Source organism: Silurus aristotelis (assembly GCF_946808225.1).
Source record: "Silurus aristotelis genome assembly, chromosome: 1".
Taxonomy (NCBI): domain Eukaryota; kingdom Metazoa; phylum Chordata; class Actinopteri; order Siluriformes; family Siluridae; genus Silurus; species Silurus aristotelis.
Genome location: NC_139574.1, coordinates 16,931,126 through 16,944,489, shown reverse-complemented (window position 1 = coordinate 16,944,489; position 13,364 = coordinate 16,931,126). Strand labels below are relative to the sequence as shown.

The window sequence follows — 13,364 nt, the reverse complement described above, 5'->3', positions numbered from 1 at the left end:
GTGTGTGGTCTACTGCACTGTGTAACTTATTGGAAAGGTCAAAAGTGAAAAGCTTGTGTAGGAGGCACGCTCTTTAAGCAGGCTTTCTCAGTTTTCGAAAGCCCATTCACCGCAGGATTCTGTTATGAAGAAAAGCTCACGCTGGGATAATTCCATCTTTCCAAGCCTAATTGGTAATGCTTAATTCATGCACCTTAACATAGAAAAGAAACAAAATGCCTGAACCTGATAATCATTTCCTAAATGGAAGAAATCTCGGAAATGTTTTAAGACAGATGAAACTTATTATCAGCACCCACATCTATCATTATGCTTTAATGCTATAGATTTTTTTCTTTTCAAGTTTAATGAACAGGACAAAAAGTGGTATATGAGTGAAATAGAAAGGTGTTTTTGTTTATTTATTTCATGTAGAAAGAAAGAAAGAAAGAAAGAAAGAAAGAAAGAAAGAAAGAAAGAAAGAAAGAAAGAAAGAAAGAAAGAAAGAAAGAAAGAAAGAAAGAAAGATTTTATAGTCAATCTGCACTCCAGCTCATCCCTTCTGAATAAATCTGGATGAATATTATCTTATATTAATGCTCCATTGTCCTTTTTAACAGTCCAACATTATTAATAATGAAAATACAAAAAGAAATGCAGTAGTGAAATACACATTTAGAAAATAAACAATTGTCAAAAAACAATAATTTAATAATCTCTAATAATCAGTTCGATAATTGCAATAACCATTACTTCACACTATGCTTACATTACATTTCATTACAGTACAACATCCTCCTTTGATCTGCCATTCTTCCTTCAAAATGTTAGCTGAAGATCCGATACGTACTGCACTTTCACTGATTCCAAATGTTTACAAAATCTGTTCGGAAAAGCAGACTGTAATGCAGGAGATTATTGACTATAATCCCTAATGGGTAGTCTCTGGTAGTCTTTCTACAGACACCACACTGCCATTAGCTAGAGGCTAATGGGCTAATGTATGCAGTAATGGATCCTCAGGTCAGACAGTGTCATGCTTTATAAAAGCTGAATGTAGCTTCAGTTGTGTGTGTACTCTGCACAGTCTGGTCTTTGGGATTTCCTCTGGCCTCTAGGCTTCTGTTGTCCGGAAGGAACGGATCTCAGCCCTGCTCCCAAAATAGGCAACATTCTTTCCCTAGCCCCAGGAAGCCCTCGGGTAGAGTGTGATAGGAGTAGAGATGTCTCTGTCCTATGCACAGCGTGTACTGTCGATCACTGACCTTGGGAAAGAGCTAGCGTGTGTGTGTGTTTGTCAGTGTGCCTGTGAGTCCTTTAGATCCATATGTTATTACCAAGATGTAGGGAATAAGAATGCATGATGCGGCTTGTTTAAAAAAACGCTGTGCTGTTTCCCTGTCAACATTGTGATATAAATGCATTATGCATAAACACACACACACCTTTGCACGTTGTGCAGAATCACATTTAGCTGAGCCTGGATAACTCACCAGTTAGTGCACAATAGCAGACGAGACCTGCACTCATGGAAACCGCTCTCTCTCTCTCTCTCTCTCTCTCTCTCTCTCTCTCTCTCTCTCTCTCTCTCTCTCACACACACTTGCTTTTCTTTCTCTCTCTCTTTCTTTCTCTCATACATAATTAAGGGTGGGGTGGAAAAGAGGAGCAGACATTTGAAACCCATTTTGAAGTACTCTCCAAGAAATACTAATTGTTTGGTGACTGGAGGACTCTTTAGGGAAATGAGGGCTATCTGAGTGTGCAAAGAGGAGATAATGTGTGTGCACATCACTAACCCTTAAATTGAGACGGCACTAGGGTACTGCACCAGAACAGCCCGGCCTACAGACGGTGATAGGGTAAGACGCTACAAGAGAAGGGAGGGGAGGAAAGGGAAGATTTATCCTTAGAAAATGAGAGGGTGGAGAGTCTAGGAGGAGGGACATGGGTATAAATGGGTTTGATAGACTGATTTAGTTACTCTAGAGAAAATGGGAGTTAAAGCAGTGGAGAGAAAGAGAAAGAGATGCCTGTTTAAAAGTAGGAATTTTAAACAAAAGGATTTTATAATTTTTAAAGATAGTTTTAAATATAGCTCTTTATACTGTACTGCTTAAATGTATTATTTTATTAGTTGTATTAGAGCTTATCTCTTTTTTCTACATGTCTTGCAGAGCCAGTTCTTCACTATAAAGGACTCATTACTCATTTAAAATTGTGCAAAATCACTGAAAAATTGTTTAATTATTATGTCTGTAGTGTTCTAGACATGTTATCATCATATAATCCTAAAATTACCTTAAAAAGTAAAAAAAAAGATTTCTGATCTGATCAGGCAGGGGTTCCAGGCTTTTAGTTATACTTTTTTTTTCTTTTGGCTGCTCCCGTTAGAGGTCACAAGAGTGGATTATCCGTCTTTTATACCACTCTGTCCTCTACTTTTGTCTCTTTAAACCAATCTTAGTTACAAAATACTGTGAAGAAACCAGAAATTATCTCTACCCACAGTCAGAGCAGAGCTTACTAGAGAATTCCATATGAGCAGCCTCTATCTTAGAGAATTCATCAGGAAATACCTTTTTCAGTTAACATTGACAGAAATTATGCTGAGTTGTCGTTTTAGCCTTTTTGTAATTACTTACTAACATATGTAAGAAAAAGTACATATGTAACATATGTCTTTCTTTCACCAAGTTTTATAGACTTAATGGCTAAGCTACAGCTAGCTAAATTGCTAGATTTTTGTCAGCTAGCTTCTTAGATCTGTTTCCATGCTTTCTATGGCCTAGCTTACTTCCTTATGTCCCAAGTTCCAAATGAACACACCAGTAGTTTCAGCAGATGAGCCATTTAGGCAGCAGGGACATACTTTTAATATTTGAAAGGCTAAATATTACAAATTCAGGACTTTAAGTTAATTTATACTTTACTATTCAATTTCTTAATATTTATGTGTATATTCAAGTTACAGCCTTGTCAACATGTCACCGAAGTATCATGCTTTCCCCTGTCACTAACCCCGGCCTGTGTGCTGGGGGAGCAATGAGCACTTTTGACGTTTCAAAGGCTTTCCCGTCACGCCTCCTGACATATTACACATGCCGATGTGCTATCGTCCGGCCCCTGACAGCTGCACAAATTGGCTGAAAGAGGTTTCAGAGGCGAGCTCTTTGATCAGGCGCTCTTTTGCTCTCTTCTGCTACTTCGCTCCATCATGCCGTCATGTAGCAGAAACCAGGCAGTGGCTTGCTGTGTAAAAATAAGTCCATGCAAAATGAAGATTTTTTTGCTTCGGCACTACTATCATCATGTGTGTGTGTGTGTGTGTGTGTGTGTGTGTGTGTGTGTGTGTGTGTGTGTGTGTGTGTGTGTGTGTGTGTGTATATACGCATATGTGTGTTTATGCATGTGTATTTTCTGTCAGTGCTGGCATGTCTGTCACGTGTGTATCCATAGTACCAGCTGCAAATTGTTTGAAAATTCCACATGCCATACACACATTTTAATATTATGTATATGTGTATGTGTGTGTGCGTGTGTGTGTGTGTGTGTGTGTTTGTGTGTGTGTGTGTGTGTGTGTGTGTGTGTGTGTGTGTGTGTGTGTGTGTGTGTGTGTGTGTGTGTGTGTGTGTGTGTGTGTGTGTTTGTGTGCTTGGGCGCAGGTGTGTAGAAGGGTGCAATGTGAATATGCGTTTATCTTCTATATATCCTTATGCATAGAGATCCCCTTTCTTCCTCATTTTCAGATCTTATCTAAATTTCATTAGACCTCTGCACCTACTGTGTGTCTGGCCTCTATTTCATTTCTTGTGTGTCATATTTGTGAAAACTCAATGCGTTCTTTCATAGCTGTAGCCCGAGGCACAGTGCTGTGGGAATAACATTGTTGCAGAGCGTGCCAGTCTTCCGATAGACCTGTCTGTCTCGAGCTGTGGTAATTGTAGGCTGTGGGGAAGTACAGGTAATAGATTAATATCAGGCCAGACTTGCCAATGTGCTCCTCTGTGACAGCCAATGATTATCACAAATGGAGGAAGAGGCAGCACACACACACACACACACACACACACACACACACACACACACACACATACACACAGAAAGACACACACGAAAGCACACACAGACGTGAGCACATTAAACAGACGCTACATGAGATTCACAGCAGGTAGATGAGATCTGGCACTCAGAGTGAAGCCTCTTGTGCTTGTGAGGTATAGCAGGAGAATCATATGATTCTTAAAAAGACCTGATTTCCTCTTTGACGTTCGTTCAAAAGCAGCCATTTACTCCCATAACTATCATAGTGTGGAACTCCCGTATATTCTCAAGATTTATCCAGGAATCAGTTTTCATTCAAAGCAATGTGAAATGCGAAAATGGGTTCATTTTGACTTCCAAGGTGCCATAAGCACTTTAATGCATATCATTTATTGCATTCATGCAGCAAAAATCTGCCTGGTATGGAATTTTCTTTTGATGCCAAAATATTACTTCCAATTTGAGCCTCTTCCTGTACATTATGAGAAGTAAAACAGCTAATACACAATTTGAGCAGATCTACTGTGTTTTAGTCATATATAGCATGGATTTTATTTTTGTTGAATTTCAATTAATAAAGAACATTTAAGAGTAATGTTTATACTGTATAGTTGACTTTATCATGAATGCATGACAGAGAGAGAGAGAGAGAGAGAGAGAGAGAGAGAGAGAGAGAGAGAGAGAGAGAACACTATTGCTTGTATCAATACACATTTTGTTGATGTATGATGTTACAACTCCAGGACACAAATGAATGATTTATTAACTGCAGACATGTACCCAGTAATGAACCATGCATTTCAGGTTCAGGCCTTCACTGCATTTTGTGCACGTTTAAAAACTATTTTACATCAAATAGATTTTGGTGTGGTCTTTATACGCTACAAAATATTAATGCACAAACGACTGGAAAATAAAATAGAAGATTACCTTTTAATTACCAACAAAAGGTTGTGTGTGTAGTATCATATTGTTTTTTCATATCATTTTGACACACTATTTTTTTATGAGTCAATGATAGCAATAGTTATGGATCAGCAATTCTTTTGTCTCTCTTTTTGTTTAATCAGGCTCATGGGTAAATCATCATATCTTCCTTCCTGAACTGTAGTAGTGTCTTTATGAATACACAAACACACACACACACACACACACACACACACACACACACACACACACACACACACACACACACACACACACACCACACAAATGTGGCTTGCTAGTTCATTGGCCTGCTTTAAAGAAGTATCAGGTCTCCATAAAACCATTAAACTTCCAGGTCTGCTCGTGGTTGCCAAAAATATGATTGGTTGATTTAATCGTTATTTTATAATAATAGTGGTTAATTGTATGTGCATGGCCATGTGTCCAGCTGCTTAAGTCTTATTCAGTATGTGAACCAACTTACTACTACTACTACTACTACTACTACTACTACTACTACTACTTCTACTACTACTACTACTACTACTACTACTAGTACTTCTACTACTACTACTACTACTACTACTACTAGTACTACTACTACTACTACTACTACTACTACTACTACTAGTACTTCTTCTACTACTACTACTACTACTACTACTTCTACTACTACTACTTCTACTACTACTACTACTACTACTAGTACTTCTACTACTACTACTACTACTACTACTACTACTAGTACTTCTACTACTACTACTACTACTACTACTACTACTACTAGTACTACTACTACTACTACTACTACTAGTACTTCTTCTACTACTACTACTACTACTACTACTTCTACTACTACTACTACTACTACTACTAGTACTTCTACTACTACTACTACTACTACTACTACTACTACTACTAGTACTTCTACTACTACTACTACTACTACTACTACTACTACTAGTACTTCTACTACTACTAGTACTTCTACTACTACTACTACTACTAATACTAATACTAATAATAATAATAATAATAATAATAATCTCTCAACTTTTTAATTTCCCTGATGATATTATAAAATGAAACATTCTATGCCATTCTATGCCAAGACATCCTGCTAAAATAATATTAAGTTTTCAGAAATCTTAGTGCCATCATTGAACACTGACATTTCTACATGTACAGAAAGGTTTATAGTGTTCAATTATTCTATTGAATTTTTAATAATATGAATCTGTCTTTTTTCTCTTTATTTATATTTTCATTTTGGAACAGCAGTCCTATGCCCCTCCCCCTCCACCAATGGCTCCACCCAGTCCAAGCACCAATAGCAGCAGCCAGAGTGCGGTGGAGCAGCTCAGTAAAACCAACTTGTACATCCGTGGCCTCCCTCCTGGCACCACCGACCAGGACCTCATCAAACTCTGCCAACCGTGAGTGTCTTTCTCTCTCTCTCTCTCTCTCTCTCTCTCTCTCTCTCTCTCTCTCTCTCTCTCTCTCTCTCTCTCTCTCTCTCTCTCCCTCTCTCTCTCTCTCTAACTCTCCATTTACAGTTTAAATACAATCAGTTACACATACATTAGTCTATTTCTCCCTGAGATATACGTGTGCACACACATACACCCCCCCACCCCAAACACACACACACACACACACACACACACACACACACACACACACACACACACACACACACACACACACACACAGAGACATCAAAAAAGAAAAAAAAAGAAAAAAAGAAAAGAAATGCACATGGCATAGATGTGCATAAATTCCCAGAATATCTTGGCTCATATATGGCAGTGAAGGGTCAGCCTCATTAGTCTTGGAAGATAAGTCATTGTGAAACTCTGCATGAAGACCAGAGGGCAGCTTGCATAATCAGTTCTTATAATGAATCATCCAGATATAGTTTTATCTGTTTGGGGAAGGGGGGAGGACAGCCCTGAAGAGCCAAGACCCTTTCTCCAATAGTTCTAACCCTGAACAGATTTCTCAACAGCACTGTGAAAAAATTCCCCACTCCAATGTGGGAGGTACCAAGCACAAGGGACCTGAGCTCAACATTCAAGTGGAGAACGCAAGATTGTTCATGACTGACAAATTCCTGTCTGTCTCTAAGGGGCCATTATTTAACAAATCCGTTTTAGCCTTGACAATATCGTCTTCTATGGGCTGAAGGAAAGTGTGCATTGAGGGAGCCGTAATTCAGTCTGAGTTTGGAATGTTTTCCAAGTTTTATCTTTGTTAGAATTAGGAGTTAGGAGTAATCCCTATAATATTAATTCAGCAAAAAAAAAAAAAAGAAGAGCAACAGTAGAGTGTGAATTTATGCAGATGAGCCCATATTAAGCTTAGCCCAGCTCATTTCTTTTCCTCTCTTGTGCTAAGCTGCTGTGCATAGTCGTTTCCTCTGTCTCTCTCTCCGAGGTCCTAATCTGCTTCGGTCCAGGTTTGCCCCAGGCCTGGAGCGGGATTGGAATAAAAAATTCATGGCAATAAAAGTTTCATTAGGTGAAGCAGGCGTGCCAAACGGGCAGTAACATTTCGGAAAGGTCAAAGGGATTCGCCTCAGGCTTCTCATCCTCCATGGCTCAGCAAAAAAAGGGTCCAAAATGACACTTTCCATTTTCCCATAACCCTACAATGATCTTTGGACACTGAGGGGGCTCGATATGCCTTATTGTAGAGCTTTAAACTGTTTCCCCTAGCACACACACACACACACACACACTTTCTAGTGACCCTCTGTGTCCTCTGTATCCTGAATCTTGGTGGCATTGCTGGCTATGTGAAGTGCTGTTGTCAGTCTGACATTTTGAAGATCTTCTTTTGCGATTCTCAGTGGAAGCCTGGCAGAGACTCGAGAGCCGACTCTACAATAGAAACAGGATCTAAAGAAGAAATCTCATTGACCTCAGCATTTTTTTTTTTTACAGATATCAACACAGGGCTTTTATGAATTTTCATAGGCACTGTATTTTTTTTTGGACAAAAAACACCAGACACTTAAAGGCCACAGGTTCGATCTTGAATGAAATGCTGTACCTTCTTTGCTTTAATAGCATTCCTTATTATGTTGTGGAGGAAAATATGGTGCAGCTGCCTACTAACATTTTACTAGAATAATAGAACTCGCCCCTCAACGACATAACATTATGGGGGAAAGGCTGGAACCGAATTTTTTTGTTTTGGGCTCAAACTTTAATGCTGTAGTTAATTGAAGTCATAAATAGACCAATTTTGGCAGAAAAATAGGCTGAGAAATTCAACTTTCCATCAATAAAAATACCAAAGGGTCTCTGAGAAATGATCTTCCTTTTTAAAGTTGCAAGTGATTTGTTGTATTTTTGTACAAAGACCTATCATTTAAATAAAAAAGCTCAATTTGATCACAAATCACTTTTAAACCTTTTGAGACTCGGTGTGCAGTGGATAGTGGGTCCATTTCACTTAGTGATAGCATGCACCTTTCATAATAAATGTCTAATGTGACATTATCTGTCAACATTAAGAAATGCTCCCCCCACGTTTTTTCAAAAAAGCCGCAGTATGTTCCAGTATAATAATCACTACGCATTCATAACTGTGTGCATTTTTGGGAAAAGTGGGCCCAGACTGTGCATATGAACAGGCCCCAGAGTTTAATGCTATACCACAGTCTTGCCACAGATGTACAGGTCAGGACTGTAGTTGCTCAGACAAACATTTTTTTAAAAACATGCCACAGCGACAACATAAAAGCTCTAACTATGAATGTTGAATTTTTTAATACGAGCCTCGGGTGAACATGTGCGTCTCATTACATTTATGTTTCCTCATTATTCATTTACACTCAAAGAAAGAATCCTAGAGAATGAACTGTTACTTTTGCTTTCTGTGACTTAATGATGTTAATTTTAGCCTCACATATGGAAATGTGATTCTAGATAGCATGAGGGCTTCAGGCAAAGAAATGTATAGGGCCCTTCTGAATGATTTTTTTCCCCCAGTGACCAGTATTCATTGCCATTATATTACCCAGATGGCTTATTAAATAATCCAAAATCAGTCAAAGTGTGCTTTAAAAAGAAACTGATGTGGTAGGAGCATCAATAATATTTATTTAATATGAGTAGAAATATACATATATACACACACTCACACTCATAGTGGTTGTCTAGATAGCTGATCTAGACAACCACTATTTCACTTTACTGCTAAAACAGATACATTTCCTAATTCATAATGTAAGCTTGTTGGTTATATTGGGCTCCAAAATAATGAGCTAACAATCTCCTTAGGATAACTGCTTGCAATAAAATAGTTATATTGTCAGCTTACTGGATAGAGACTGCAGTGGTCAGGCACCTTTCCAACTTCTCATGGTTAACTACCCATAGTTATATTACATAGGCTTAAAAACAGCATTGTTTTTTAATGTGTTTTTATTGTCTTTGGTCTTTAGAGAAGATAATTTATGTTCTCTAAACTCTACGCAACTCAATTAAAACACTGAAGTTTCACTGGGAAAAAAATATTCAGCGCAAATAGAAATTACTAACAGTATGCAATTTTTCTGGCTGTTGGTCAAAAAGGAGGTGCACAATGCATTATATTTTTGACTTACTGTACATTTCCATATTTCTTTGTCCATATTACCTCTACTAGTAGTTTTCTCCTCCTTTTGTAACCTCGTTTAACCGACATAAACATCGACATTTATTTAAAATTAATATAAACCCCTTAAAAATTACATGGGTTTCCCTCAGGTTTCTTTTTCAGCTCCAGAAAACTTTGCAGTAGGTAAATTTCCAGTGCTAATTTCCCCCTATGTACTGTATGAATAAATGTTTGAATGTTTGTATGTGTTTGCATGGACAGGTGTCCCATCTCGAAATACTTGTGGGGACTGAATTATCAGGATAGTCTATGAATTCACCTGAACCTAGACAAGGATGAAGCACTTACTGAAAACAACCAACTAAATAAATAAAAATCACAGGCTTTTTAATTAGATGTTGTAACTTTAGGGAGGTTTCTTAAGTTGTTTCTCAAGACATTTATAGATTTTTTTTTACATTTGTATATATTGAAATGAAGCAGGCTCCAGATGATATTGCCTTAAATGTTCACATCTGAAAGATATGTGTGCATGTGTGTGTGTATGTTTGAGTGATTTTTAACAAGGGGAATGTGGTTATGATTGTTTTGTGGATGTTTAATTTTTTTTTTTTTTTTTTTGCTGTGGGAATTTCACCACCTTATTTAAAAATATCTTGACATACAATAGAAATTGATTTTTTTGGTACTTTGCTTCCCCATTGTTTCAACACAGGCATTTTCCCTGAGGCTAGAAAAAAGGCCGCAAACACAAGCAAATCTTCACATAGTGTACAATGTACATTTCTCTCCCTCTCTCTCTCTCTCTCTCTCTCTCTCTCTCTCTCTCTCTCTCTCTCTCTCTCTCTCTCTCTCTCTTTCTTTCTTTTTCTTTTTGTGTGTGTGTGTGTGTGTGTGTGTGTCTGATTGACTAACTGAGTGACTGGAGGAAGGTCCCTCATGTGCCTCGCTGCCATGTTGTGAACAGAGCTCTGGGGCCTTTGGGGGTGATCTGACACACAGGCTTCAGAAACACAGAGCCGAATTCACTCAGCCTTCTTTAGCATGCATATTGTTTTCCCTGCAAGTGACAAGACCAGTGACAGGTCAAGGTTCTCACCCAGCTACGAGCCTCTTATTTATAGCATTAGCCTTGTCAGTGTTTCCTTCCATGGCGTTGACACATAAGATATCACCGATGTTGGTAGATAGAGCTGTGCTTTCCAAGCTTCAGTAAATTTTACACACGCCTCACTACATCGTAATTTATAATCCCCCAGAATTTGGTTATTGTTTCAGTGTTTGACTAAATGGTTTTGGAGATTAGGCAACTTTTTATAATTTGTTGTGTGTGTTATCTCAATCATTCTTGTTACTTAACATTGTTAAGCTGATTAGAATTAGACCTCTACCAGGCAACAATGCAGAGATCTTACAGTTCAATTTAACTTAAATTCAGATTGTTATTATTAAAAATCAATCCTTAATGTGTGATTATGCATGTTTAAATTATATATATATATATATATATATATATATATATATATATATATATATATATATATATATATATATATATATATATATATATATATATATGAGACATAATGCTTTTTACAGTATGACTATTGTTTATTTTTTTACATACTGTAATATTCTTAAAAACACTATGGTTAATATTGTATATTTGAGCTGTCAGCTGAGCACTTACACATATAATAAAAGATTGAAATGAAGTTGAATGACCATGGATATTGCAGGATGTAAGAAAATAAAACTCTGGATGAACTAAGTTTACAGTTAATAATATTAAATATTCCAATATTAAAAATGATGAGATTCATAAGAACAATCATTTTGTTTTGGTTGTGTAAAAAATGAAGGAATATTCTAGTATTTGTAATAATATATATACTGAACTATTACACATTAATAATAATCATTTGTACAAATTACATTTGCCTACACTGGTATTTTGTTATTTTGATCATTTTAAAGAAACAAAAGCTTGCTATGACAATTTATGACATTTTAAACAGTGATGCAGAATTGTTCAAGCCTATGAATCATTTTTCCTATGATCCCTTACATCATGTTCTTCATATAATAATCTGTAACAAGATACGCAAAGAGCAATAAAGAACTTCAATCATATGTTAGATGTGACTTTCCACCCGCAGATCCATTGCATTTTCCTTCAAAGGCAACTCGAGGGATCACAGGAATTGATTCAAAGGGGCTACTGTGCTGTTATTTTAAACTCAAGTGCACCAGCTCCTCACTGGCATTCTAACCTGTCTTGAATCAGATGATTGTCTGCTTGAAGGTATCATCAGTGAAAGAGAGAGTCTGGATGTGTGTGTGTGTGTGTGTGTGTGTGTGTGTGTGTGTGTGGTGTTGGTGGGGTGGTTAAATCTACTTTGCTCTGCTAGTTTCATACAAGTGCTTTCTCCTGCCGTTTAAACCAGTGTATTTTAAAGCACCATTGCTTCTCTTTCTCTCATAATGCCACTAATACCGCATCTTGTTCCCCTACAATTCTAGCATTATTGCCTAGTAATATAACTAATAATGTCTCTAATTGCTGCATAGTTGCCCACCTTTGAAATCGTTCACAGTCAGAAATACCCTCCAGAGCAAACAAATCCACGAATATGAGACATATGCTCAACTGTGCACTCAAATGATGAACGCTGTGTCGGACAAGACAGCTGCATTGGTAGCCAATTAAGAGATTCCTCAAACACACCTGGATGAGAGTTGAAAGACATGGAAAGACGTCAGTTCACATCTCACGGCACGAGACATCAAACAGGCCCAGCATCCGTGGCTGCTCGCATTCTGGAGAGACATAAACACGCAGATCAGAGTGTGTGAGGGCCCTTTGAGAGCTATCATTAGCACTTCACACGATGGTTGAGAGCTGTGTACACAAAATACATTTTGGTCCTGGTGATACACCAAATCAAGGGGGAATTGTTTCCAATCTTGTTTGTCATAACATGTTGGGCTTAATAGTATCATTTTTTATTATTTTATTATTATTAAGTTTTTATATAATGAGTAGGGATGTAACGATACACAGAATTTGAAACATGGTTTGGTATGTACCTCGGTTTTTAAATCACGGTTTGGTTCATTCGGAAAGAAATGCAAAACATAACATTGCTGGTAATTTTTTAATTACTGCAGTTTATTATTATTATTATTTGAGGTTCCCGGGTGGTCTAGTGGTTAGGATGCGGCGCTCTCAGTGCCACAGCCTGGGTTCGATTCCCGGTCAGAGAACCAAACCCAGCCGTTAGGGTTGCACGAGCCAGTGCACTCTTAGTGCCGGTCCCAAGCCCGGACAAATGGAGAGAGTTGCATTAGGAAGGGCATCCAGCGTAAAACATGTGCCAAATCAAACATACGAATACGGAGGATCCGCTGTGGCGACCCTTAAAAGGAGAAGCCAAAAGAAAGATTATTATTTGTAATCAACATTTAATCAGTTTATATTTTTAAAACAATTTTAAATAAAACGCCTGCTTGATTAAATAATATATACAATAATATTTGATAAAAATTTAATAAATCTAAATAATGCAATACACATTTTTATTATATTAATTACATTGAGTAATTCATTAAATTGGCGAAAATACAATTGAAATAAGTAGAAAAATTATATAATAAGTTGGGGGGGGGGGTTACATTTAATATAACATTTTCTAAAGATATGATCTTCTTTAGCATACTTTAACAAATGTCTTTATTCCTTTTATCCTTCATTTATTTGTCAGGATTTTCTCCTTTTAAGAGAAATTCTTGAAGTTGGAAATAAA

At 37.3% G+C, this 13,364-nt stretch overlaps 1 protein-coding gene across 4 annotated transcripts in view; it reads left to right on the top strand.

Annotated features, from left to right (window-relative positions):
* rbms3 (RNA binding motif, single stranded interacting protein) overlaps nt 1-13,364 on the top strand; it is a 130,613-nt gene that overhangs the window by 23,420 nt on the left and 93,829 nt on the right. For 2 of the 4 annotated variants that reach the window (XM_083547586.1, XM_083547584.1), the window contains exon 2: nt 6,232-6,386. In XM_083547586.1, the coding sequence (XP_083403712.1) occupies nt 6,232-6,386 (155 nt within the window). Of the gene's footprint in view, nt 1-6,228; nt 6,387-13,364 lie in introns of all 4 variants that reach the window. The other 2 variants (XM_083547585.1, XM_083547583.1) reach the window with 1 other exon arrangement.